We start from the raw sequence: 27,488 nt of genomic DNA, 5'->3' as shown, positions 1-27,488 counted from the left end.
CTCTGATCCTCTTTTTTTTTCACCTGAGTAATCATAAAGCAACTTCAGACACTGTGGCAATTTACAGTAAACACTTTCAACACTTAGCATTGGCATCGCTAAACAATTAGGGCATGTTTACCTAACCACCAGGCCACTGTCTCTCCCTAAGGAAAGTATCAGTAGCTCCTTACTGTCATCCAAAACTATTTATACTCAGATTCCCCCTATGGTCTCACAAGTGTCTTTTTTACAGTTGGTTTGTTCTATCATGATCCAAGTAAGGTCCATACATTCCATCCCACTATGTTTTTAAAGCTCTTTTACCCTCAGTCTTACTTCCTTTTTCCCTCCAGGCCCCTAATGAATTAATACACAGGGCCATTTGTCCAGTGGAATATTCCACTGAATTTGGCTTTTTGCCTCGTACAGCTGGTGGCACAGGGCCTGGCACACAGTAGGTATTCAACATGATGAGTGTTTTAATGGGAACAAAGGGAAAGAACATAGGTTTGGTTCTCACAAATACGACAAGCAGGCAGCCCTCCACTTGGGATACCACAGGCTGCAGCACCGGGGTCTGGGGGAGAACACAGGCTTCAGCCGGGGATCTGGGGCAGACCTCCATGTTAGCAGAGAGGACAAGCTCCAGCCCTCGATCCTGGTGGAGAGGACAGCAGGCCAGGCAATGCTGAAGCAGGAGCCAGGACAGAGCCTCGAGGGCAGCGGCAGGGGGGTATGAAAACAAGCAGCACCTCCCCGTCCAGCACCTCGGCTCCTTGGTGGGACGTGATACGGTAGCACTGACCTTTGTTAGAGTAACGAAAACATTTGGATTTATGATCTTTAGCTGTGTCCCCAATTTTCCTAGATGCTGTTCATATTTTGCTGTTTTGTTTTACTCTGAGAAAACTGAAGACGATGTGATTGCAAAGAAAACAACGTACACCCACGTTCTCCTCACCCAGCACCAGGACTGCCGCGTGGTGCCACGTTTGCTTCCTAGGGTTTCGGTTTTGTGTTAATAAAACTCACAGATAGCGACGGAGGCCCCTGCAGCCACCGGCCTCGGCGGAGCAGCCAGGACTATACTTTCTAAAGTCCCTCGGTTGCCTGCAGACGTGCTTTTGCCCTTGGCCCGCCTACCTGCATCTAGCCTACACTGAGCCCCCTGTGCCCGGCACGGTTCCAGGAGCTCGGGCTGTGAGGGAGCACAGGAGAAGCAGAGGACAGACGCCTGCCACGGCCCCACGCCGGCTCCCAGAGCAAAGGGCTGCGAGAAACGGCGAACACACGTCCGCAAAGGAAAGCCGACTCCGGAGTCTGTATCACCTAGAGCGCCCGCACTTCCGGCGCCCAGCCACCCACGCTTCCTCCCCATTGGTTCTTCCCTTGACCACGCCCGTCCACGGAGTCTCCGCCGGCTGTTTCCTTCACCTTTCACCTCCTCACCTCCTGGGGCTCCGGAAGGTCTCAGACCCCTCCTACCAGATGTTGGAGGAAGAGTGCTCCGTCATGACAGGCAATTATTGGTGCGTATAGTCTGTCCATCAAAAGAGAAGCGGAGGTGGATTGGCTGAGGGGAATAATTGGGCGGGGAAGCAAGCACAGGCTTTGCGCGAGTGGCCTAGCCCCCGAAGGGGCGGGCCAGCGGCCTCTGCTCATGCCCAGTGAGCGCGCAGTGCCGGCGGCGGCAGTGGCAGTCATGGCGGTTCGGTGCGTGAGGCTGGCGCGGTGTAGTATCCCGGCTTTGGCGTTGTCTCTCAGGTAAGAGGCGCCCGGCTGCCCGGGCTGAGGAGGGGCGGGGTGCGGCCCAAGCACGGGCGTCGTTGGCGGTGGTTCCCGGACGCGGGGCACGGACACCAGCCGGCCTGCCCTGTGGGGCCTGCCCTGCCGCCTCGCTGCCCGCGCTGCCCCTGCTACCCGCGCGGCGGGCCCGGAGTGGGCGGGACGGCGCCCCGCGCAAGTCCGAACCGCTCCGACCCGGGCCGCGAGCCCGGTCGCGTCGCAGAGCCGCGCGTGCCGGGTCCCCGAGGCGCCCGGCAGCGGCACACGGGCTCTTTCCGCTCAGCACGGATTCCTTGTCCACTTCTGTCTGCTCCCGAGTCCGAGGTCAGAAGTGCGGCGGGGTCATGAGTCAGTGCCCTCACCTCATTATTTCTTTTTTTTTTTTTTTAACCCTGCGGTTTCTGCTTTTTGAAAGTCCAGACTCATAAATTAGTGTATTAGCATCTTCTGTGTTGGAAGAACTTCCCAGAACCAGGTTATCTATTAGAGAAGCTGCTCTGAGCCAAACGTTGGGTAGAAGCTGCGTGGGCAAGACCTGGATTTGTCCCGCAAGGAGCTCATTGAGCGGGTGGGGAGACCAGGCAGGTGAGGGAGAGAAGGTGCGATTGCCGGCTTGGTAAGTCATTTAGAGCAGTATGGGAACAAACCCATCTGGAATGCCTAAGTCAAAAAGGCTTTTTTCTCAAGTAACTTGTGGTTTTATATCTACCATTAATTGCCTGGGAAGTGATCTCCAAGTCAGCGTTAATTTCTGTCTCCGCCAAGGGGGTTGGCGGGAGGAGACCCGCATGGAGGGGTCAGGAGAGCGGAATTGTACTCTGAGCTGGCAGAGTAACTAAGCTCCCTGGGACGCCGTGTCCCTCCGTGTAGGACAGGGTGGGCTCTGACTGGGCCCTGTTCCTCTCCTACCACACTGCTGCTCCGGCAGCTCCAGGAGGGTCTGCAGAGCAGCGCTGACCTGCAGAAAGGCTGTGACCCTCGCCCCCGTAGGCCAGGACAACTAGCAAATAAGATGGCTTTACAACAGCACGTTGTGTTTTTAGACTTCAGCCTTTTTTTTTTAATCACAAAAGTAAACACAACACTCTCGGTAACAGACTAATGGACCCTTCCAGTACTCTCTGCAGGCCTAAGACACATGTACCTACTCATGATTTCTGGTTTGTCTTTGTAAAAACAGGACCGTGTTTTCTGTATTTCTCTGTGTTTTGCCTTTCTTCTTACACAGTACACCTGCACCATATCTGTAAGTTGGCAGTTTAACACATTCTGTTTGGTAGCTACTCACTATTCCAGATCGTGGAAGCAACAGTTCAACCATCTCTTTCTGACCAGCATTCTGTTTCCAGCTTGTCACTCCGCATGCTGCCTTGTCATGTCACTCTGCCATGCTGTATGTATGTTCTGTGCGATCATAGCTTTCCTGTGCATTGAGGCAGTTTTCTTTGATCTGGGAAGAAAGTTGAATGCAGTTTATTTTCATATCGGTGTAAGTAAGAAGAGCTCCACTGGGCCTGGTGAAGAGATCCGTTTTGGGACTCTCATCATTCGTTAATGGCTTTGTGACCTTGGGCTTAACACTTAAACTTTTTCATGTGGGGATCAGATTGAGTAATATCTTAAGTCACTTCCAGGATTAGTTTTAGAGCTCTTTGTATTTCCCCTGTGCTCTCCTACCTCCCTGCCGTTGTCCAGGCTGGTCCCTGTTCCTAAAGTGGGTGTGTCTCATCCACTCCCAGTTCCCTGTGTGAATTCTCATCTGTCACTCAGAGCCCCTCTGCACATATTCTTTCATAGTCTTCCATTTCCCCAAAGCTGGAAGTATTCTCTGAGCCTCCTAAAGCACATGGTTCCTCTTTTATCACTTTAAAACCTCGATTATAGTTCTTTGTGTACAGATATCTTTTTTGTGTGACTATAAGTACCCTGTGGGCAAGATCTCCAGGTTTGTTCACAACTGGGCCTCACCTCTGGTAGTAGCTGCTGCATCAGTATGTGGTGGGGTGTGGATGACCAGACTTGAGAAGAAAGTGTTCAGAGTAGGAACAAGAGGAGGTTAGCACTGCGTCTTGGGTACATTGACATATTAGTTGAAGCATGTATTGCAGAAGATTTTGTATAAATAGCTTCCATACATCATATACAACTTACCTTTATTAGATCTAGGATAAATCCTTTCTCCTCCACAAGTCACTAGCAAAGAGTTTTAAGTTTTTTCCAATTTAAGTCATACGTGTGAGTTTAATAGGCAGAAAGACCATGGTTAATTTCTAGCATGTGGGCTTCTCTTAGGCCCTCTCCTCGGCTGCTGTGCACAGCTACAAAACAGAAGAACAGTGGCCAGAATTTGGAAGAGGATGTGGGTCCCAATGGACAGAAGACAGATCCTCCCTCTGCAGAGAAGACGCTCATAGAAGAGAAGGTCAAGTTGGAAGAGCAGCTGAAGGAGACCATGGTAAGTCCATGGAGCTCTTGGGGGATGTGGTCTGTTGAACTCCAAGTAAATCTCTTCCAAGGATGTCTGGCCAGCCTTCATGCTTTATTGACAAGAGAGGCTGAAGCCATCTTTGTCCAAGGACTGCGGTTGGGTCCTGCAACAAGTTACTGCTGAAGAAGGGAATAGGGCCCAAATCCCTTGTGGCTCTGGTTCTGTCATAAGAATCATCTTTATGTGCTACGTAGACTATATTGAATTAAGACTTAAAACGGTCTTTACAAGGGAGGAATATTCAGGATGGCTGATTAAGCTGGCTCTTAGGGAAGGATGAGGGTAGGGGGCAGAGGTGTGGCTATGTGGTGCTCTCATAGGGAAGGGGCAGTTTTATGAACTAGTTAGTGATACAGATTAGTACCCCGGACGAAAAAGCACAGGTGACACAAATCAGGTCCTTTAGGGATTTAAGAATGATCATGTCAAACACTGATGCTGGCACTGTTTTAACCCCTTTACTTATATAAATCCTCACGTCAACCCTGTGAGTCAGCTGTTAGTATCCTTGTTTCCAAATGAGGAAATTGAGGCCCAGGGCACTTCAGTAACGCTCCCAAGGTCACCAGCAGGCCAGGGCTGTGCCTAGTACGCCTTGCTCTTAAGGCTGCATTGGAATCACCTGCAGGCTGAAAACAGAGGGAGGGCCCAGCACGGTAACTGAGTGCATGGTAAAATAGAAATGCCAGGAGATGAGTGAAATTACGGGAAATGTTGTGAGAAATGAGGAGGATTTCAGAATTCGGATGATTATTACACAATAGATGTTTCACCCGAGCCATATCTAGGCAACGTTAAAAATACATGATTCATTGATGGGGTTGTACCTCTTCTGTAGGGTAGAGACCAGAACTGTCCACCAGGCTCGTGGTTCTCCTGAACCTCCTCAAGGCATGGCCACGAGGCAGTCAGCCCCTGTCCAGGATTCTAGGATTCCCTTAATTGAGAGATTCTGCTGAGCAGTGAATGGTCCTTCCTTGTGGGGAACTGTCAGAACCCCAGAAACTAGAAGCTTTTTCTTGTCCTTTCCACCGCTGCACACTTAAGTGAGGGTGGCCTTAGGGGCTGTGTGAAAATGTGGCACCCGGCCATCTTATTACCCACTTAGAAATCGTGACACAGGTTATTTCTGCTTATTAAGCAGCGCTGTCTGTAATCTGGAATCTCAAACAGAGCAATAGATGTTATTTGTATTTTGACTTGGAATTTGTTTTATCAGATTTGCTTTCCTATGAATTTGTTCCATACTTAATCTATGTATATTCCACCTCACACCTCCCCCCACTTTTTTTTTTAAGGAAAAATATAAGCGAGCTTTGGCTGATACTGAGAACTTACGGCAGAGGAGCCAAAAATTGGTGGAGGAGGCAAAACTATATGGTAAACTTTAAACATTGTATGATAATGATCCTGGAAGGAAGAAGAGGGCTGTGTCAGACGTGATCAGCCAGGGGTGGGGGTCGGGGCCTGCTGGTGGCAAGCCCTCCAGTTTGTAGGTTGGGTCGGCTGTCGCCTGGAAGGAGCAGAAATACCCATGACCCGCATTTGGAGCTGTGATTCCTCTAGTGAGGGGTGTGTCGATTGCTCTTCCACGTGAAGACTTGGTGTGAGCCCGTAGGGGCCTCTGGCAGGTCGGCCCTCTGAGGTTCACGTCCTTAGCTAGAGCAGCCTCAGAGGCGCGTTGGTATCCCTAAGATCTCCAAAACGCTGTCTGCTTTGTCGTCTTTGGATGTTTTTGTCCTCGTCCTTCCCATTTCACAGTTGAGATCAATGAGGCTTGAATGACCTGCACTCACCACAAAGCAGGTAATGACGCTAAGGCCCATCTCCCAGCTCCACGTGTGCTGTGTTGACAACACAGAAGGCTGCTGTTTGAGCTGTCAGCCAGGCGCCATCTCCCCATGTTATAGATGCGGAACCTTGGGCTCATGACCAGAGGGTCAGCCCGCGGGCACGCGCGTGGCGGCGGTGCGAACTAAGATGCAGGCCTTGTCGTGTTTCCTCATTCAACACAGAACACTGCTCTTCTTGAAACACTTTGTTCTTGGATGCTGTCACCTCAGCTCCTGTTTTTCTTCCTCTTTCTGGTCATCCCCTTCGTTGGCCGCTTATCTGTCACCCTCCACGTGTCTGGGTTCTTCAGGCTCGGAGCCAGGCCGCCCCCTCACTGTGTCCCTGGGGACTTGCCCATCTGATGGGTCTAAATGGTGTCCACGCACAGGGTCGCTTTCCAGCTCAGGCGTTTCTCCTGCGCCTAGTGTGTCCTGACCGGGGTGTCTCACAGGGATTTCCCTTTGCCTGTGCTTCCTCTCTCCCCGTTTTAGGAAATGATACCGTTACCCACCCAGGCGTTTAGGTCTGTCACCTGAAGCCCTCCCTCAAGCCCACGCCCCCCACCTGTGAGTGGTCGTCGCTGGGCTCTGGTTCATCCAGCTCCTGCTGCTGCCTTTGCTCTGGTCCAGGCCAGCATCAGCCCTCGCATCACCGCCCACCGCCCGACCAAAGTGCCGTTAAAGTGCAGTTCGCCTACGGCATACCTCCACCCGTTCCACCACCCACTCTGGAACCTTCGGCTACTCTAGGTCTGCCTCTTCGTGGTAGACTGGCTGCCCTTTGGTTCCTCAGATGCTTGGATCACTCTTGACTCTCCAGGCCTCGACTCACAGAACCCTCCCCCGACTCCCTAGTCTAAATGAAGTCCTTCATAGATTAATTTGTCCTTAGTGCTCATGAGTGCTCCTTCGTGTGAGTGTGATTTGTGATTGTATTTGTCACCTATGTGATCATGTGCCTGTCTCGAAGCCTGTGCACTCCATGAGGGCAACAGTTCCCCAGCAACTGGCACAAGGGTGATCTATAACAGATGCTCACTGTTGTATTAGATAGGCAAAAATTTTTTAAGTTTCCCTGTAAAGCAGGTGCGTGGAAATACTGTATAAAGGAGTAGAGCCTTTGAGGCTTGAGAAGACGTGGGCGGGTCACACTGGAGCATCGGAGCAGGGTGGGCGCAGTGCCGTGTGGCCTTCGGGGACCCGGCAGGGGTCCTCTGGTCACTAGCATGCAGCATCTGCAGCGTTTTCTTGAAACCACAAACGCATATTTATGTAAAACGTTCTAACATGTTATTTCTTCTGTAGATTAAAGTTAAGACCTGGGGTGTGTCCTGGAAGCTGTTACCCTGTAGTGCCAAGTAACTGCTAATGCTTACTGAGTACTGAGAGTGTTCCGGGCACTCTGAGTGTGTAGAACTTTGATCCTCGTGAGCATGCTGTGTGTTAGATAGTCTTACCCCTGTTTTATAACTGAAGAAGCTGAGGCCCAGGGAGGTTAACCAGGATCACACAGCAGTTCAGTCCCAGCCAGGGAGACGTTCCCGGGCCCGTGCTCTGTAGCTGAGCACAGCAGCCACCTCTCCCTGGATGGCCCGGGGCCACAGCGTGGCTGGACTTCGTGGGGACAACAGGCTCTGGAGTTTACGCCCCTCTCAGTCTGGGCAGGGCTGATGGTGAGGGGTCTGCACTTTGAGCTGCCTGTCTCTACCTCACTGGCTCTTGTCTAAACCTCAGAAGTTCGGGTTTTAGTCCAGCCAGTGAAATTCTAGGACAAACGAATGATTTGAAAAGGTGTCTTTCAGCAGCCTGTGCATGAAGGAAGTAGGGCTTCGGGATCTAATTGCCTGGGCAGTTGATATGGATGCAAATGATATCTTCTTTGACTCCGCCCAGGCATCCAGGGCTTCTGCAAGGACTTGCTGGAGGTTGCAGACATCTTGGAGAAGGCAACAGAGTCAGTTCCCAAGGAGGAGATCAGAGACGACAACCCCCACCTGAAGCACCTTTACGAGGGGCTCCTGATGACAGAGGTCCAGATCCAGAAAGTGTTCAGCAAGCACGGCCTTCTCCGCCTGAACCCCCTGGGGGCCAGGTTCGACCCGTACGAGCACGAGGCCCTGTTCCACACGCCGGTGGAGGGCAAGGAGCCCGGCACCGTGGCGCTGGTCAGCAAAGTGGGCTACAAGCTGCACGGGCGCACGCTGAGGCCCGCCCTGGTGGGCGTGGTCAAGGAGGCCTAGCGCCGCCCACTGCCGCACTTACGAGGCCCTTCATCTTTTCTCGTCTCTGAATACTTTTGACCTTTTCCTAAACCTTGTCAGAAGCCCTTAGTAACCAGTGGCTCGACAGAAAATTAAGCAAGTTGCGTTAATGAACTCTTAATTCGGGAGTTCGTTCGTTGATTTTTACTGTCACTAGGTCCTCGGGCTTACAGAGCAGGGCGACGGGACTCGACGGGACTGTAGGGTGTCAGGAAAACCTCTGTCTACTCACACTCTGGTGACGCCATGTTTTAAATGAATAAAGGTCTGCGCGGAGCCTGCAGTTTGGGTAGCTGGCGTCGCTGCCGCGCCGCGTCCTCTGTGTCTCCCGGAGCGCGCGAGTCCCTGGACCCCGTAGTCCACTGCCTTGCTTCAGTGAAGGAAGGGCAAAGGTTTAACATTTTTTTTGCCAAGAAAAATTTTATGATGCCCTTGGTGAAGAACACTTTTGAATTCATTTATCATCAGCTACCGTCTCACTGCTAAAAGTGATCGCCTTCTGGCTTTTGGAGCTGAGAAGTGAGTGGGTGCACTGTTAACAGTCCTCGCCATCTGATTTTGCCAGTAACTTGAGTCTGACAAAATTGGTTACTTTTAGCCTGTTTTGTTCATCTTTTTATAGAAATGTTTAAATCTGTACCCAGCTAGTTGCTAATGACCTGGAGATATTTTTCCCTAGTAAGATGGACTTTTTAAGAAATCCAAGGGCTGCATGCTTGGTATATTTTAAATGTTAATGTTTAATCTTATTTAAGAGGATTAAAGCCCTGATACGTTTATTTTCCTACATTCTGATAACTATTTTGTGTGCTTTGGTGGCGGAGATCCTTACAAGGATAACTGTGACTTACTGCTCAAGTCCTGAGGCTGTGTACCCAACACATGTGAACGCGCCGGCTTCTGTACCTGAAGGGAGAGCAGCTTCCCCAGGGCCGTCCCTGGCAGGCGAGGGCCTGGGCCTGCGCATGTCCGCCTGCAACCATGGAGACAGCAGGAGCCAGAATACACAGAGCACTCCGTTCCTCCTTTACATTAGGGAAGAAGTTGAATGACTGAGATGGCTGTTATCAACAAGAGAAAAAGTAACTTCCCACTGTTTCTGCTTCTGCGAGGTACTTCTAGGATTGAAGGTCAAGTGCCGTTAAATCTAGTTACTGCATTTAAAAAGGCAGGGCCGTCACTTTGGAAGATGTAGGTAACATTCCCATAGTTAAATTTATACCATTTCAAAAGAGTTCCCTCTTTTCCTTTAAGCTGCTTTAAATTATTTTGTCAAAAGCATAGCCCAGAATTAAAGGCAGCCTGTGGCGTACTGAGAAACAGGACAGGGAGTCACAGCCTGCTTTTTGTACTGTGTAACTGTGAGGCTGTCATTTCACCTCCCTAGACTCACTTGTAAGATGAAGGGTGAATTAGAATTTTCAGACTAACTTCTGTGAATGTGTGCAGTCCCCTCCCCTCCGTATTCAGCTAGAGTGGCACCTGCTAAGAGGCTAAACCTAGAGAGCCTAGCTTACATTTGGGGAACCGTATCCCCATCCATTGCCACCACGAACAGGAAGACAGTGCTGTTCATACCGACACTGGCAATTAAAGACCGGTGGGGGCTGCTTTCTCGTGAATTCCAGGGTTTTGCATAGTTGCAGTCTGGATCTGCTGCACAGGGCCCACGACGGAGCCAGCGCTCGTCCACTCACCGCAGACCGTGCAGCCTGGCTCGTGGAAGTCACCCTTCTCCGGGTGTTCCGCTACTTTCAGGAAAGGAGGGGTGGCAGGAAGGGTTTTCTGCTTAACAGAAGTCAATTTTAACTCACAGTTTGGAGGGAAAACTGGTGTGACACAGAAGCACCACACTAAAACATGTCACAGTGTCCCCCATTCTGTGTTTGAAAGCCGGTTCGCACCATCTCCAAGGCTCTGAAAAGCTGAGGCTCGAGGGGCAGGCGGTAAAAAGCAAGCAGTGACACTGGTTCTCAACCTGTTTAATGTGTAAAAGGGAGAGAGAGTGGTAGGCGGGGTTTCAGTTTTATCACATTCTCGGAATGTTGGCTGTCCAGAGCATTATTCTGGAATAGCTGAATTATCTTTCTTGACTCAAATTGTTTAAATTTTGAAAAGACCTAATTCCACTGGATTCCGGTGACGAATTTATCCTGAGAATTAAATACATAAATGTAAAGGCTCCGAGCTAACAGCAGGGTAAGGACCGATGTTGACAGTAATAGCTGGACTTGGTGGGGTAAGAGGCAGCCAGTCATAAGATGACTTTTCCCCTGTAACAGTGTTAATACTTTAACATAAATTAATTATACATTCATTATGATGTTTAAACACAGTCAAGCCTAAATAAATTCTTCATACCATCAAAAAGATACACATACAGAAAACCTGCTTAAGCACAAAGTTTTTCATTCGACAGCTCTTGGCCAGGGCCACACATATTTACAGGGATCTTTTGCTTCTCAAGCTTAATGAAAGGCTGGCAATCATTTTATATAAAAATAAGACTAAATTTAAAACCTCACCAAACTAGGAATCTGATGTAGAAAATCGATGAAGATACCAGAGTAGCTAAAGCCAGTGGTTCTTGAACTCTCGCCTGCATCCCAGTCCCCTGGAAGGCTTGCAGAAACAGCTCCATGGACCCCAACCACAGGGTTTCTGATTCAGGGGGACTGGGCAGGGCCTGAGTGCACTCCTAGCAGGTTCCCAGGAGCCCTATATGAGGACCACTGGCCAAAAGCCCTGTAAAAACTTAGCACCTCCCCATCACAGCTTGGATAGACAGTACCGGCTCTGTTGGCTGCAGTTACCCTGCAGGGGACAGTGTGGGAGTGGCCCTCAAGAATGACACTAGTGCTGGCTATTTCCTATGGACAAAGAGAAGTCCTGGGCACAGAGAGTGCTTCTCTGCCCACATGCAGCGTATTTTGCAACTAAAGCCACATACAGTATACTTGAAATATTTTATTTAATGCTGGAAAATTTACCCTAGGGGCAGAAGGATGCAAAAAGAAAGGAAAAGGCACCGTAATTAAGTCATCCTTGGAAATGATGAGGTTTTTTTTCTTTCAAATAACTTCACTTTAATGTAACTTCACACCCAAACATTCTAGGAGGTAAACAGTCTTGGGGGCTATGGGGGCAGGACAAGCTCGGGAGGGGTGGAGCCCTGGGGCCGCGGCCACTCCGCCCACTCTTAAGCAGGGTCTTGGACACCAGAGCCCCGAGTAGCCGGAAGTCATGCCTTTCTCAAGTTCTGGAAGGAAGGCACCGTGTATGTCCGTGAAAGACCACCCCTGAACGTGTTTCTAAACCCGGCTGGGCAGCAGCCGCTCTGAGTCTGGTTGGAGGCAGCGGCCGCAATGCTCCCTCCTACCCTGACCTGGCTGAGTGCCGGGTGCCACCCCCAGGAAGACACGTGGCCAGAGTCTCGGTGAAAGAGGCACTTGCAAGGGAGCTGAAAACCCTGGAGGGAGCCAACACCAGAGCCCAGAGCTCTCAGCCTGACGTTTCTAAAACGAGTTCTTCCAAGTAAAATGCACTGCAGGTTCTCAGAGCAGCAAGCAGCAGCCCCAGGGGAGGCCGCTCAGTGTTGTTCTGGCAGCTGGAGCTGGTCCCAGTCCCCTCCGCCCCCGCTTAGGCTCCCCCCCAAAGCACCCCTGAGACCCAGGGGGTCTGCCGTTCCTCCCACCACAGCTCCGCCTCTCCCACCCTGAGCTCAAACTGCCACTGCCTGGGGGTTAAAGGGAAGCTCATGTGGCCACTGTGTTTGACACCAGATTCCTCCTTTAAAGTCCCTACTGACGTCCCATCCTGTCCCACAGCCCCACAGTCCCATCTGCCTGTCTGGCCCCATCTAAAGTGCCACGTGCCGGGCTGTGCTGGGGGTCTGGGCCGCCGTGGGCGGCCAGCGGAGCCCGGGTCACAGGGAGAAGCTGGAGGCCGGGCGGGGAATGGTGCTCCTTTACCTACAGAACGACAGTCGTGTACCAAAGGGAAGAAACTCACAAATAAAAGGAAATTAGTCTCACAATATTCTCCAAACTGAACACGTGAAGGCAAGTCATCTTAAAGGATTACTTTTAGGACTAAGTTAAAATATACATGTATCTGCCTCCCCCATGATCCGATATAAGATTGTTACTATTGCTTCTTCAGAGGACCGTAAAAAGAATTTGTATCCTAAAAAAAGGAACTCAATTTGTTTAAAAAAGAGCAACAATGGGGAAAAAAGCGTTTCCTCCCCCCTCCCTCACCCCAATCATTTTGGCTCACAAGCTTCTTAGCATCATTCCGGCTTTCACAGCGCCCCGGCCTCAGGAAGCATCCCTGGATATCCAACCACTTTCCGTGAGGAAGTTTAAAATCCTTTTCTTGAGGACTTTGTCCAAGTAACTGGGAAGGCGGCTCTTGGAGGGAATCCCTTGCCGTTTCTGGAGGTGGTCCTTAATGATGATGGTCTTCACGGTCACGTAGCGCGCGGGGCTCAGGTTCAGGGAGCTACAGAGCACCTTCTCGCGGTCCGACAAAAGCTCAAAGCCAGGCAGGTGCTCGATGGCGGCGAACTCGCTGTCCTTGCCGTCCTCCTTGCCCCTCTTGGAGCCAGCGGCGTTTTTGTTCTCCTTCCGCTTCTCGCGCTTGTGCCGAGCCGCCTCGTACTCGGCCGACTCCTCCATCTTGGTGATGCCGTTGCGCCGGTACCGCTGCAGCTCCCGGATCTTGGCGCGCAGCATCTTCTCCTTGTGCATGTTCTCGAACAGGTCATCGAACTCCTTGCAGGACATGAACTGGTAGAGCGGCCGCAGCTTCAGCCGCAGCTCCTTCTCCTCCTTGGTGACCTTGCGCTTGGCCGCCTTCTCCTTCTCCTTCTTGTCCTTGCCCAGGAAGGCCGGCACCAGGTTGTAGTCGCGCGCGATGTTCTTGCGCCGCTGCCGCTCCTTGAGCTTCCGCACGTACATGTCCACGTGCGCGCGCTTCAGCTCGATCTCCACGTCGTCGTCGTCGTAGTTGACCGAGAGCCCGCTGATGAGCGTCTCGGCGTCCTGGTCATACTCGATCTCGTAGTCGTCCCGCAGCGGCATGTAGCCCAGCTGCTGCTGCTCGGCCACCGAGATGTCTAGGGGAGGCAAGGGGGTGGTGAGGCTGGGAGAGAGGGGGCCTCCACTGGGGCAGGTGTGGTCTGTCACCCGATTGGGGATGGTGTCGGGGATGCAGGCTTTCCCCAGGTTTCCGTGGATGTACATGCTTACATAATGCTCCATCACTTCCTGGGGAGTCCGGGAAGCGCCGACGTGGGCAGCCATGTCTTCCTACAACAACAAAGGTCAGAGGTCATTTCCAAAGCCAGAGGGTCAGACTCACGGTTCGGGCAAAGCCCCTTAACGTTTCCGCAAAGGTTCACTGGACTACCTCCTACTGACAGCGTTATCCCCCCTCCCGAAGGATGCTCCTGCAGGGGACTGGGCTGACCAAATGGATGTCAGCGCAGGAAAGAACCCTGACTGATTCCCTGCGTGAGAAAGTGCAGATCAGAGAGGCGCACCCGTGTCCAGGCTCATGTGGGAGCTGGTGGCCCAGGAATCAGAACCCACATCAGAGATGCTGGCTCTGTTCCCCTGGTTCCCCAAGAGGAGGAGCAGGGCCAGCCAGCACTGGCCGTTTTGCCCGCAACAAACCCAGCTCTCTGGCGTCTGGGAGGTTAACAGGACATGGTGGGGGCGGGTGGCAGCCAGACCCTAAGGTGCCCACTGCGTCCCAGTCCCACCTCTGTGTCTAGACCAGAGAACAGCCCCGGCCCAGGTCCCCTGCACAGGAGGTCCCACTCCCAGCCTCCCAAACAGAAGGGCTGAGGCCCAGTGTGTCCCTTTCCTAGGTGGCAGTCAGATGACCAGGAAAGAACCTCTTAAAGTGGGTGGAGGACCGCAACCAATGACACCCTCAATGGGCCCCAGCGAGCATGCGTTCCTACCAGACAGTAACCCATGAGCACAGGGTTATTAATGGGAGGAAATTGTACAACCCCCTCAATCTTTTCCTTCTGCCAAGAGGCCTCTTCCTTAAAGTCAACCGCTAAAGCCACTTCAGAAAGTAACTGCCCGAAGTGCGCACTCATTCAGCCAGCAGCCACTTCTCACCCGCTGCATGCACCCCTCACCTGGTCCTCTCAGCTCCAGCAGCCGCCAAGGCACAGAGGCCGCCTTCCGCCCCAGAAATGCTCATCCCTCGAGACTGGAATGGTCTCTGCACCCCCAAAAGCCAAACTGGAGTCAAAGAAACCAGCCCACCCGGGCTGACCCTGCTGACAAACTGGGCACCGGGGGGAGGGAGGTCCTCGTGGCACAGTGACTGGCCAGCTCGGCTCCTGGCCGGGATGGAGCCGCACGGAGGGCGGGGCTTAAAGCCATCAGAACAAAGAAGGCAAGACCCGCACCTAACCTGCGAGGCCTCCTTCTGAGCACCGCAAAGAGAAGTGGGAAGATCAGGACTAAAACTGGACGCTGTCTCATGGGGATGGGCTGGCCACATGGTTTCTTATTTAAAAATCACTATTAGCATCAATTCTCTAACACTTTCCCAGAAGACATTTGGTCCAAAAACGAACAAACAAACAAACAAATCCCAAAAGCAAATCACAACCATTCCCAGCAGCTACTGTCACTGTGACCAGTCTGGCCACTCCTGCCTCGGAGCCTCGAGTTTTCACCAGTAAAGGAGCCAAGGGCAGCCTGCCCACCCTGCCTTTCCAGCCGCTCACCAGAAGCACCCCCCCACAGGCAGAGAGGTGCTGGAGGACCTTAATGCTTTTCTGCCCACCCCACCTTGGGGCCGGAAGCCCCCATAACATGCAGAGAATCTGCATCGTTGACACATGCCCTTTCGGGAGGAAAGGACATGCTCACCAGGGTGTCGGAGAATGGGGAAGCCGCCAGAGGCCTGGAGCCCGGCCTGGGGGCTTCTCACCCCTCACCGCCACCCAAGGCCACAGCGGCTGGGTGGTGCAGACCTTGGCCCCGTCTAGCAGACCTGCCGCGAGAGGTCCGCCCTCCCAACAAGTCTGCTGTCCACCCCGAACCTCAGCCTTCCAGAAATCATCAGGTGCGCAGAACACCACATTTGGGGTAAAATGTAAATCCTGAAAGAACAGAAGGATTCTAAGCAGTAAAGCTGCATCTGACCAAACGAAGACTTTGTACTGAGTTGTCTGAAGTCCTTCCCACATCACCAGAGCACGGTGGCCAAACCCAAATTAAAGCCACTCTGCAAACGTGTCTGGTCAGAGACAAAGAAGCGTGTGGACCGGAGGAGAGGTGGCAGCTACATCAATGGGCCCAGATGGGACCCTGCCCCCGCTGCCTGTGAGCCAACGGTCCTGTACCCCCGTCAACTTCCTGCTTTCTCTAAGCACCGAGCTGATGCAAGAGGCTCACATTTCTGGAAGGATATGGGGAAGGTATGTGGGAACTTTGTGTACTGTTTTTTCACTTTTTTGAGTAAATCTAAGTTGTTTTTTTTTAAGTAAAGTTAAATCCTACCTCAGAATTCTCTGTTTAAACAGGTCTAAGGTTTTCATCCAGAATATTTAAAGGGACAAAAAAATTAAAAAAGAGTGCTCAAAAGAGAAGATGCTCCTGTTCCATGAGGCGCTCCCGACAGTGCACAGGTGGGTGTCAGTCCATGTCCACGTGCAGGTGATGTCACCCCTCCTGCCCCCACAAGTTCCATGTCTTGCTCCGCAAACATCCACAATCCCAGGGCTACAGCCCAGAACAGGAGGCAGTCTCCCCATCCAGGCACACAACCGGGGACCTCAGGCAGACAGCTGTGGACCTGTGCTGCCTCCTCAGTCACCCAGCTCCTCTTCAGGTAGCAAATGCAGACGCTGGCTCCATATGGGCCCAGGCCACCAGTGTTTATGAAGCCACAAAGCAGAGGGACCAGTGCCCTGTGACCAGGAGCCCAGGAGCCCCCTCAGCATCAGCCTTGGCCACTGTGAGGGGAGACGCTGCCGCCGGCGACTGTGGAAACAGCCTCGCCCCCCAGGGCCCACCATGTTAGCTTAGTGACCAGTGAGAAAGGCCCGGGAAAGCATACAAGACCCTAATTTCCAAGTACTCTGAGACAGCGAGGGTCATAATGGGACAGTGGAAATGGGGGCAGTGACACAGCTCTGATTCTAACAAGAGTCCACAGAGGACAGACAGGTTCGGTGATGCGAAACCACAGTAATAAACATATTGTAAAAGACAAGGGTTAAAAATAGCAACAGCTACAGCACATCCGCCCCTGCCCAGTGCCCTGCTCGTCACATCCTGAACTTCTCGTCTTCATGTATATGGTCACACAAGACCCGCCCACCTCCTGCAACTAAGGAAGTATCCTGTCACCACCTTGCAGCATCACAGTGACAGCAGGTGAGTGACAGAGAGAGTGGGTCTTTCCTTCACATGTTCAAGGTCAAAGTATTTGCTTACTCTGGGTGGACAGAAGGATGGATGGATGGACAGGCAGCTAGGCAGGGAGAAGCAACAGAAATGAGTTCGGGGGAATGAGATTTGGAGAGAAAGGTCAAGTGCAAATAAGTCAAACTACACAAGGACCAGGACTGCACACTGAAGTTGGTTCCTTCCCCACTGCCGCATAGTAACATACAGGCGAGTGGCCCCAGGCCTGCGAGGTTTGCTCTTATATGCTACCTCAGAAAAGAGAGAGAGGCTCCCATCTTTGGAAAAAGGTAAGGAGAGATAAGTATGCCGCTTCCTTAAGCCCTTTGAAAAATAAAGGAAAAGATGCCTCTAAGACACTGAACTGGGCCCTGAGGTCTACTTTCCAAGGTCGCTAGACTCAGGCCAGGACACAGCCTCTCCAGGAAAGGAGAGCGGGCAGCAGCTCCACCGGGCTCTCCAGCCGGTCGGCTCTCCTTCCGGCCTTTTCAGGGCGCTTGTGCTGGCCTCCAGCACCTGAGCAGGGAAAGGAGGGAACAGTCCCGGGAAACCATCAGCACTGCGGGCTGGCCAGGTCCACCAGTAAGGCCGCCTCAGGGTTCCTCTCCTCCAGGCCCGAGGCTGCCTGTGCCCCGTCTGGAGGTCCACACAAGGGTTGCTGTGCCGGCCCATCCTCCAGACAAAAAGCAGACTGTTCTCCACGTGCACAGGCTTGGCCGGGCTTCAGGGTTCCAATCCTGGCTCCACCCCTTAACTGCTGAGTAACTTGGACAAATCACTTAACTTCTCTGTGCCTCAATCTCTTTGTCTGAATTACGGAGGTAATACTACCACCTACTCCACAGGACGACGGGGGATTAAACGAGGGGATACGCACCCCATGCTAAGCCCCTGGCTGGGAGCAGTTTGCGCTCCATCAGTGTTGCCTGTCACCACAACCACGGAGCCATCAGCTCCACTTCCACAACTCAGGTTTACCCTGAAGACCCAGATCATCTCCTCCAGGAAGGCTTTGAGGAAACCTAGAGCCAGGCTCAGGTTCTGACTCAATTACTACTAGCCGGGAAACCCTTATCCTCTCAAATTCTGCTTCTTGATCTGTAATTAGTCTTCTTACAGGGTTTTGCCAGGATAAAACAAAATTCATAATAATAACAGTTACCGGGTAAGGACTTTTACACAGATCACCTCATTTCATCCTCCCAGCAATTCCCACGAGGTAGCATGATTACCCACATTTTATAGGTTAGGAGAATAACCTTAGGTGACACTACCCCCAAGGAAGGGCCCAGGTCACCACGCGGCCTGTACCCTGGGGAACTGACGCAGTGCACACCAAAAGGGGGGTCCCTGCAATCGCGCTTTGTTAGACTTTCAAAAGGCAGAGCAAGGCCAGACCTTGGGGCTCCCACTCTCCTTTCCAGACCAACCACATTACAGCAGCGCTGCCACCTCTCGCTCTGTGATCTCTGGGACGCGTGCGGGGGCACAGAGAGACCTACTTCTTCCCTGTGCAGAGGATTCTGTCCAGTTCTTGTGAACAAACCAGTGCTTTTACCAGAGTGACCGTCTCCAGGTCACAGAGCACCCTCTCTGTGCAGGTCGGCAGCTTTGCTCCGGAGCAGTCTGAACGCAGCCTCTCTCAACGGCAGCGTCTGCTCGTGAAGCGGAGGCAAAGGCCTGGAGGCCCGCTTGGCCCGAGGCTTTTCAGCCAGGCTTGGGGGCGGGCAGTGTGCGGTATCTCCCTAGGGAGACGGGGTTCCAGCCTCCTTTTTCTTTAAGAGGAGAAGCGTCCGTGGGCCAAAAGCAACCAGAAGGCTCACCACATGAACCTGCGGCCCCCGAGGGGTGGGGCAGAGACCCCAGGGGCGGCCAGGACGCAGCCAGGCCCGAGAGCAGCAGAGGGAGCGGAGTCCAGGCCCCGGGGGAGGGGTTTCAGGCTGCAAGGACAGTCTCTGGCTGAGAGGCCGGAGGACTCCGACCCCTGGCAGGCGCTCTGCTGCCTGGACACTCGGGGCCTGGCCTGTCCCTCACGAGTCCGTGACACATGCCGGCCGTCCCTGTGAGGAGGGATGTGAGCAGGACACTGGGCATCAGCCTTCGTTAGTCGCTCCTTCCACTTGTCCCCCTTCCCGGTGGCCTCAACCTGGGCTTCGCGGGCGGACACGGACACGACCTCGCGTGCGCCCGCGCCCGCGCCCGCTCCCGGGCTGCGGGCGGGGGGACACGGGAGGGGTGGGGCCGAGGCCGGCGCAGGCGCGGACGGTCCCCGCGCTGGCACCCAGCTCGCCCACCGGGGGTGCCCTGGACGCGGCCATTTCCATCTCCAGCCTCGTACCCGCTTCTTTTCCAGTGAAGAGAACAGCCCACCTGCTTCTCAGGGGCTGGGAGGATGCCTTGGGCGCGCGCCCTGCGTCCTCGGCCTCCAGACCCTCCCCTGCCTTCCTGCCGCCTCCACTCAGCAGCCGGACCCTCCTGGAGGCTACGCTGTGTCAGGGGCACGTCCGGCCTCAGATGCCAGTGACTGACACTGGTCTGTCCTTCCCAGTTATCAGCCAGCCATCCCAGGGGCTCTGTTCCCCTTGGCCACCAATCCTGTTTGCTAGGCTTTTTAGATGGAAAGTTCTGTAGCCTCATCTCAGCTCCAGGTTCCCTGTCCTCCTCTCTAAACTCACCCAGAGATCACCGGCTCATACAGGTGACTGCCCCGCAAGGTGAACAAAGCCCTTCAGGTCAGATCAGGCTACCTGCGAAAGAGCTTTAGAAAGCCGCACGTCCCACTGTGAAAACAGTATGGCAGGTCCTTAAAAAACACACATACACATGATCCAGCAATTCCACTTCCTGCTATTTACCCCAAATAATAAGGACTCCAACAGAGTTGTGTACACCTACGTTCACTGCAGCAGCATTCCCAGCAGCCAAAAGTAGAAGCAACCCAAGTACCCATCAGTGGATGATGGGTAAACAAAATACAGCCTATCCACACAATGGAATATTACTCAGCCTTAAAAAGGAAGGAAATTGACACCTGCTGTAACACTGCTAAACCTGGGGAACCTTATCCTAAGTGAAACAAGCCAGTCACAAAGGCAAAAACATAAAATTCCACTTAACGTGAGGTCCCTAGAACAGGCAAACTCAGAGAGACAGAAAAGTGGAAGGGTAGCTACCAGGGGCATGGGAGCTAGAAATGAAAGTCAGTGTTTCATGGGGACACTAAAGGAATGAAAAAGTTCTGGAGATGGCTGGTGGTGATGGCTGCATAGCAGCGGGAATGCACTTAATGCCACTGTATACTTAAAGATGGTTAAAAATTGTGAATTTTACATTATGTGTTATCTATTTTACCACAATAAAAATACATAATTTTTCAAACTAAGGAAAGGTTTTAGACTGGCACGTCTTACTCTCCACCAGTGCTTCTCAAAGGGCTCTGGGCCAGCAGCATCAGCACCACCAGTGAAGTTGTTAGATATGCAAATTATCACGCCAAGCCCCAGATCTGACTTCAGAAACAGGCGGGACAAGGACTGGCGATTTAACAAGCCCCCCAGGGTGTTCTGAATCTCGCTGAAGTTTGAGAACCACTGCTCTGCATAACCCTATTAATTCTAGCTGGTTCTCTCTGTCTCGGCTCTTCCCTCCTTACCCCCTCCATCCTTAATGACAGTTAAGAACCCCACTGTCAGGATGCTCATGGGATGAACTTACCTGTTCCCATGACACTCAGAGGGAACTACACCTTGTTAAGAAGGTGACTGTTCCCAGGCTTCCCAAACGAGGCTCTGTGGCCCCCGTGCAGCAGAATGACACGGCAGGAGTCTCTGTAAACACCCATTTCCCGATTTAACCCAGGAGATACCCTGCATCTAGCACAGGCGCTAAGGTAAAGGGGCCCCAAGTAAGTACCTGACGAATGCGCAAACGCGCAACAGTGCACATCTACACGTCCCGCATCAGGATGTCAACTGTCATCGACGAAAGTAAAACTCCTTGTTCATGACATTCCACCCACCTCCAATAATTAGCCTGAATGTACATTCACCAGCACAAGGCCCTGCACAGTCTGCAGAGAGCCTCACATCCTTTTATAATTTGAATTCAAAGCCAACTTGACCCCTGCCTCCCCCTAAAGCCCTCCTGACCAGAATCTGCAGGAACCCGGGCCTTCCTCACACCGTCCGATTCTCCAGCAACCAATTAACGAACCTGTGGCTCGGCCACCACAGTCTCAAGTTGTCATAAAATATTCTACCTTTGTGCTTACGTCCGTGTCCCAGCAGGAGACTTATCTTCTAAGTCTGCATCTGCACAGCACTCACCACAAAACCAGCTGCCCTGGGGGGTCTCAATACCCTACTGCCAAACCTTCCCTGGTCTTGTATTCACAGGTGTCGCCCCACCTGTCCTCTCCTCTGCTAGTCCCCAGACCCTCCTGGCCTCAAGGTTAGCATCCCTCAGCCACACCCACGCCAGCTTGGGAGCCTTGGCCCTGGAACAAAGTGTGAGCCAATGGCCCAGACTTCACCACAGCCTGTCCCCATTAATTCCATGTGACCCCAAAGTCACATGTACCATCCGACAAATTAGAATTGTCTCACCTTCCTCTATATCACTGTCCCCAACATCACTACCCTCCATTCACCCACTGCCTTTCTCCATCCTTCATAGCCAGCCTGTGACACCTGGTTCCTGCACCCACCTAGTCACCTTCCTTCCTGCCCCACTCACTCACCTCCTGCTGAGCTAGGTCAAGACCTTGCTCTGCCAGCCCCCGTCCAGTCACACTTGCAGTTGCACCACTGAGCTCCCAGCCTCCGACCCACAGGGGTTAATGCTCTTACACCAAGAGGTGAAGGCTTGGACTCTGGAATCAGGCCCATTTGTAAACCCTGGCTTTGCCACATTGAAACGCTGGGGCATCCTGGATGCGTATTTTAAATTCTTGGAGTTGTTGCCCATTAGGACTGCTGTGAAGAGCATATGGGATACTGAGGGAAAGAGCCTTGCCCACAACCGGCCCTTGCCCTGCGGGAAACATCACTCACGTGCACTTATCTGGGAACCCGCTCAGAAGGGAATACACACCTCAGGGCTGCAGAGGAGCCTCTGATGAAGCACAAGGAAGTCTAGAGCAAAGCAGCCCCAGAGAGCACAGCCAGAGAGCCCGGAGCCCGCGCCCCGGGCTGGGTTAGCACAGGGAGCCTGGGGATCCCCCCGAACCCACCACTGGTTCAGAAGGGAGAAGCCCGGGCAGTGAGTCAGAATCTGCATTTTCACAAGCTCCCCAGGTGATATGTGTGCACATTAAAGTGAAAAGCACTGCTTTGGAGATGCCCCACAGCCCCTGCCAGCCCTAAGCTTCCTCCAGTACACTACGTTGTAGTCCCGGGGCCTGTTTTTCATGTATTTCCACAGGGCTGCAGGGAAGGCAGTGTAGATAGTGCAGCCACGAACAGACTGAAGTCAAACTACTCAGTTCAAAGCCTGCTGCACAGGGCTGCTGGGGAGATTCCACAAGAAATGCCGGAGAGCCCAGAACGTGGCCTGGCGCTCAGCAAGGCTCTTGGTCCCCGTGAGCCATTTTTAGCTGCTGCTGCAGAAATAAGAGCCGCGAGAATGAGGTGGGAAAGGAAAGTCTCTCGGAGGCACTGATATGTAAGCAGAAAGACCAGTCACCAGCCATGACTGAGGGGAAGAGCTAAGAAATACAAACGATCAAGGTGGAGGCAGCTGCGATCCCAGGGGTCAGGGAACGCTGTGCGGGCCTACAGGCCCTCAAGTTTCATCTAAATAGAACGGGCAGCCGCTGAAGGCTGGTGTGATGTGGCGTGTCCTCCAATACCACTCTCGTTACATTGCCTGCAGTGGCTGCAGGACCCCGGAGAGGAGCGGAGAGACCACTAAGGAGGCCCCAGCGGCGGTTGGGCAAGAGAGAAGCATCGGCTTAGGCCAAGGCTGAGAGAAGTGGTCAGACTCTGGAACTACTCTGAAGACAGGGCCGCTGGTGAACTGGACCTGTCAGGACATGAGGACGGCTCGTTTGTAGCCTGCATAACTGAGCTGAGTGCTGTGGGATCTGGGTCAAGGAAAGTCGAGACATCCAGGAGACAAGCACAAGGATGTCAGGGATGGGTCCATGACCGCAGGCTGGCGCTCAGGGAAGAACTCCAGGCTCAGTAGCAAACACTCACAACACTGTAAGACCTTGAAGACAAAGGTAAAGTCGTTCTCCCCTCTGAGACCTTCACCACCGTATCATATGCGTAGAGCAGATGCTCGATACACATCAGTCAACAGCACTTCAGGACAAAGTGAGATGGAGGTGTTTGGCGGGTGGTGATCGTGATGATGGGGCTTAGGTGAGAATTTGTAGAGCAGTGTCTCTAAGGAGTTGGGAAGAGAGTCAAGATTCCAGGGCTGCGGAACGAGTACTGGTTCCTGAAGACTGGCTCACTTTATGGAAGAAAAGCAAACAGGCAGGGCAGGTTTGGGAATGTGAGGAGAAATGTGGACTGTCTTCCACCAGTAAGCTCAGGAGGAGGGGCGTAGAGTCGGCCCTGTGTATCCCCGGGTTCTGCATCCACAGATTCAACCAAACCCCGGCTACGTCACTTATCTAGAGGACTTGAGTACTGGTGGATCCCAGTGGCCGCTGGGGGTTCTGTAACCAATCATCCGTGGATACTGAGGGATGACTGGTACTCCTGGGAAGTGGCAGCAAGATGAAATGCTGGTTCAGGGAGGTTAGGACCATCACGTGGGACGGTCTGGAAAGATTACGGAGCTGGGGTCACGTCTCTCCTCCCTACCCCTCACAATGCCTTGGAAGTGGCCATGTATCCTTGACAATTATGGACCAGAATATAGCCAGACTTTCCCTTTCTAGTATGGATGAAAGCTTCCTCTTCCTGGAATGAGAGCTCCTCAGAGACCCTGCAGAGGATAGCCAGCACGTCCCTCTCTCAAGGAACCTACTGCACATGACTCCAGTCCAGCCCTCCGCTTTTCCTCTGGGATAAACGTCTTGATAGAAGCTCCCTGACATGAAGAAAGCAAAACCCAGGACAGGTGCCTTAGTCCCCGCTACTGTGTCAGTACCCAGTGAGCACTCCTGACCCATTGTCCTGGGGGCTTCGGGGATCCAAGGATAAACAAGTTCCTGGCAGGGGGCACAGGACACAAAGTGAGCAGGGCCATGAGTGAGCACATGTGAGGCGGTGGGAGAGGCCGCAGAGCCCGTGTGAAGCTCATCTGGCCTTCGCCACCACTGCTCTGCAGGCAAAACCAGCTCTCTCCTCCGTGCGCCTACTGCTGTCAAGCCTGCACACCTGCCTGTGTCTCCCAACTCCTACTCCGCCAGGCGAGGCGCCGGGTCTCGCCCAAAGTGTGCACTTGACAGACACCTAGGGAAGAATTCCCAAAGGCTAGGGAATCGGCCCTGGTGCCAGCCACCCACAGTCCGAATCCCCCCTTTACTACTTCCTGCTGTGTGACCTTGGGAGTGTGGCTTAGCCTCTCTGGGCCAGGTTGGGTCGTGCAACCCTGGGGCGCGCGAACTGGCCCGGCCTCCCGGGCCCTGCGCGGCGGCGCCGAACCCGCAGGTGCGCCGGCCTCTCGCGGGCGCGCACGGCCCGCCGCTCACCCAGTTTCCGAAGCCGAACTGCTCGATGGCATCCAGCAGCAGCTGCTCCTCGCGGCTGGTCCAGCCGCCCTCGGCCTCGGGCCCCCACAGCGTGAAGCGCCCGCCGTCCACCAGCTGGTAGCCGTGGTAGCGGCGGTGGTGGCCGATCTCGGCGCCGGCCGAGAAGCACTCGGGGCACAGCTCGATGTCCTGGCACTCGGTGCAACGGAAGCGCAGCGGGCTCACCTCGGCCAGGCAGTACACGCAGTACTTCTTACCGAGCTCCGCCATCTTCCCCCGCCCGCCGCCCGCGCCCGCCGCCGCCGCCGCCGCCGCCGCCGCCGCCGCGCCTGCAGCCGTCAGAGCGCCGCCACCCGGGCCCGCCGCCGCGCTCGAGCAACCGCCGCCCGCCGCCGCGGCCGCCGCCACCGCGCCGCCCCGCCCAGGCGCCGCCGGAGCCGGCCAGCCGGGCCGCGTCCCGCCTCAGCACGCAGGCGCGCTCGGGCTGGCCCGGCCGCCGCCGCCGCCGCCGCCGCCGCCGTCGCCCCGCCGCACCGCGCAGGCGCCCCGCGCGCGCCACCTCGCGGGGACCTTGCCCGCTGCTCTGCGCCTGCGCGCCCCTCGCGCCGGCTGCCCGTGGCTCTCAGCGCCACCCCGACGTCCCGCCCCAGGCTGGGCGCGGGGAAAAGGGCGAAAAGAAGCGCGGCGGATGCGCCACGCCCCTCGCTGAGCGAGCCTACGTCCTCCCCCAATCAACGCCACCCCTCGTCCTCCCGCGGCCTCCTATTGGTCTGCTCTTGCCGGGAGGCGGGGAGAAGGGGGCAGGGTGTCGCGCTGACGTCCAGCCAATCGCCGGGCCCACCGTGCGCGCCCCTGGTTGCCCCTGGAAACCTAACAATCCGCAGCCGTGATCCGCAGCGTTGGCCCTGCGGGAGGGAGATGGACGACCACTCCGATCACACTGGGGACCCCGAGAGGGAAAATGGAGATGCGGAGAGCCTGGCCTCGCGGCTGTCCATGATCAAGACTAGCTCTGGCCCCCAGTCCCCTGCCGAACCCATGGAGCCGGAGTCGGAGCCGGACCCGGAGGCTGTAGAGGCTTCAGAGGGAGGTGGTGCTGCGGCCGAGCCGGCTGAGTCCCAGGAAGGGCCGGCGGCCACCGAGGCTGCGGGCGAGGAGGGGCCCGGAGAGCCGGAGTGGCCGGCGGAGGCCGAGTCAGGGGAGCCCGCCGAGACCGGGCCTGAGGAGCCAGCCAAGCCAGGGTCCAAAGACGGGCCCCAGGAACCACAGAAGGAGGAGGAGGCGGACGAGGACGAGGAGGACGCGGAGGACGCGGAGGAGGCAGCGGAGCCGAGGAAGAAGGAAGTCCAGTCTCATGTCCCTCTGCAGCTGTCCTCGACCCGCAAGGAAGAGACTGCGCCATCCCGGGAGGCTGAGCCGAAGGGACACGTGGAGGAGGAAGGGAAAGAGAGCGAGGAGACTGAGGAGAGCGAGGGGACTGAGGAGACCGAGGGGAAGCGTGTGGAAGGACGCCGGGAGAAAAGCGAGGAAGAGCTGAGAAATGTGGACAGGGAACTCGAGTCTGACGATTACGAGTGGACTGAGGAGGTGCAGAAGCGGCAGGAGCAGCAGCTGCGCGCCGAGCTCTTGGAACAGTACCACTCCCTGATGGTGGAGCGGGGTCGCTACCAGCGCTACAACATCTACCTGCAGCACAAGATCTTCGAGGCGCTGCGCAAGAAGAAGGGCCTGGATGCAGCCGAGGTGCCTGACAAGGGCACGGAGCCTGAGGCGCCCGAGAAAGAGCAAGCATACCTACACCATCTGGTCCTGCTGGAGGATCTGAGGAAGCAACAGGCAGACGACCTGAGCTGGTATCACCAGGAGCTGGACCAGCTGAAGCAGCAGTGCAGAGAGAAGCTCTCCGAGGTGGAGAAGGAATGGCTTCACTTCCAGGCACTCAAGAAGCAGGTGGTGATGCAGGCCATGGGCAGCTGTCGGATGCAGGGTGGTCGCCAGGCCGCTCTGCAGGAGGTGGAGCAGATCCAGGCGTTGGAGGATAAGAAGGAGAAGGAGATGAGCGCCGTGAGGCTGGAGAACGTGCAGCTGAAGCAGAGTCTGGTGCATTTTGAAACCAGGATGAAGGCCCAGGAGGACCTGACTGAGGGCCTGCTCCTTATAGATTTTGAACAGCTTAAGATTGAGAACCAGACTTTCAATGAGAAAGCTGAGGAGCGAAATGAGGAGCTTTTAAAATTACGCACCAAGTTGACCAACAATGTGCAAATAATAACACACGTGAAGGAAAAGTTACACTTTGTGGATACAGAAAATGCTCGTAAAAAGTCAGAGCTTATGGAGATTGAGGCTCAGGTGGCTCTAAGGAGGGACATCTTGACCAAGACCAAGCAAGCCCGAGACAGCCTGCGGATCGACAACATCAAGCTGAATCAGAAGTGTGGGCTTCTGGGCAAGGAATCACTCCTTCGGGACATGGAGGAGAAGGTGGACAGGACTGAGCAGCTCAACCGGCGCTTGGAATCCCTGAAGCAGCATCACGCCGGGCTGACTTTGTCCTGCAGGGGTGTGAGGCAGAAGATCAGGGAAGCCAAAGCCTTTCTGCCCTCTTGACACAATGATTGAAAGGGTCCACAGAACATCTTCAGTCTCAGCAAACCTCATCCGTCATTAACTTTTATTCTCCATCTGTTGCCATTCTTAGAAAGGCCCATGATATTTGGGATGGAATTGTATTTTGTATTCTTAGTTTTTCAAGCTTCCAAATTAGTGCTGAGCATAAAACCGAGCACTGTTTATATGGGATGAAGTAAAACAGGTACCGAGAGACAAACATGGATGATTTAATGTCCCTGACTTCTAGAAAGCTCTCAAAAGCTGTTTTATATCTGAACAATTCCATAGTTTCAGTGTCCTGATACTGAGGAAAACTGTTCCTCCTCCATGTGCAGAAGGGTTCAACAAATGGGCAGGGTGTCAAAAAAATTTCCTGTGTATTAAGCTAATTATTAAATCCCCTTTGAATGGATTGCACTGTGTCATCCCGAGTCA

At 54.0% G+C, this 27,488-nt stretch overlaps 3 protein-coding genes across 4 annotated transcripts; 2 read left to right on the top strand and 1 right to left on the bottom strand.

Annotated features, from left to right (window-relative positions):
* Positions 1-1,602: 1,602 nt before the first annotated feature.
* On the top strand, positions 1,603-9,137 carry GRPEL1 (GrpE like 1, mitochondrial). 2 transcript variants are annotated; one of them, XM_010959378.3, is made up of 4 exons: positions 1,603-1,746; positions 4,060-4,222; positions 5,554-5,635; positions 7,981-9,137. In XM_010959378.3, exons 1-4 carry the CDS (start codon positions 1,643-1,645, stop codon positions 8,325-8,327), a joined length of 696 nt encoding a protein of 231 aa, XP_010957680.2. In that variant the 5' UTR covers positions 1,603-1,642; the 3' UTR covers positions 8,328-9,137. The 2 variants fall into 2 exon arrangements, with proteins under 2 accessions (XP_010957680.2, XP_074206840.1); XM_074350739.1 differs by having other exon boundaries at positions 1,628-1,746; positions 4,042-4,222.
* A 1,177-nt stretch (positions 9,138-10,314) lies between these two features.
* Positions 10,315-24,793, bottom strand: TADA2B (transcriptional adaptor 2B). Its single transcript, XM_074350731.1, has 2 exons — positions 24,441-24,793; positions 10,315-13,660 (listed from the first exon to the last, which is right to left on the bottom strand). The coding sequence occupies exons 1-2, from the start codon at positions 24,708-24,710 to the stop codon at positions 12,668-12,670; spliced, it is 1,263 nt and encodes a 420-aa protein (XP_074206832.1). The 5' UTR covers positions 24,711-24,793; the 3' UTR covers positions 10,315-12,667.
* Positions 24,794-27,458, top strand: CFAP184 (cilia and flagella associated protein 184). Its single transcript, XM_010959660.3, has one exon. It carries the CDS (start codon positions 25,359-25,361, stop codon positions 27,048-27,050), a length of 1,692 nt encoding a protein of 563 aa, XP_010957962.2. The 5' UTR covers positions 24,794-25,358; the 3' UTR covers positions 27,051-27,458.
* Positions 27,459-27,488: the final 30 nt, after the last annotated feature.

The sequence above is a fragment of the Camelus bactrianus genome, chromosome 2 (assembly GCF_048773025.1).
Source record: "Camelus bactrianus isolate YW-2024 breed Bactrian camel chromosome 2, ASM4877302v1, whole genome shotgun sequence".
Lineage (NCBI taxonomy): Eukaryota > Metazoa > Chordata > Mammalia > Artiodactyla > Camelidae > Camelus > Camelus bactrianus.
Note: the sequence above shows the minus strand (reverse complement) of the source record. Positions and strands in the feature narration are given on the sequence as shown.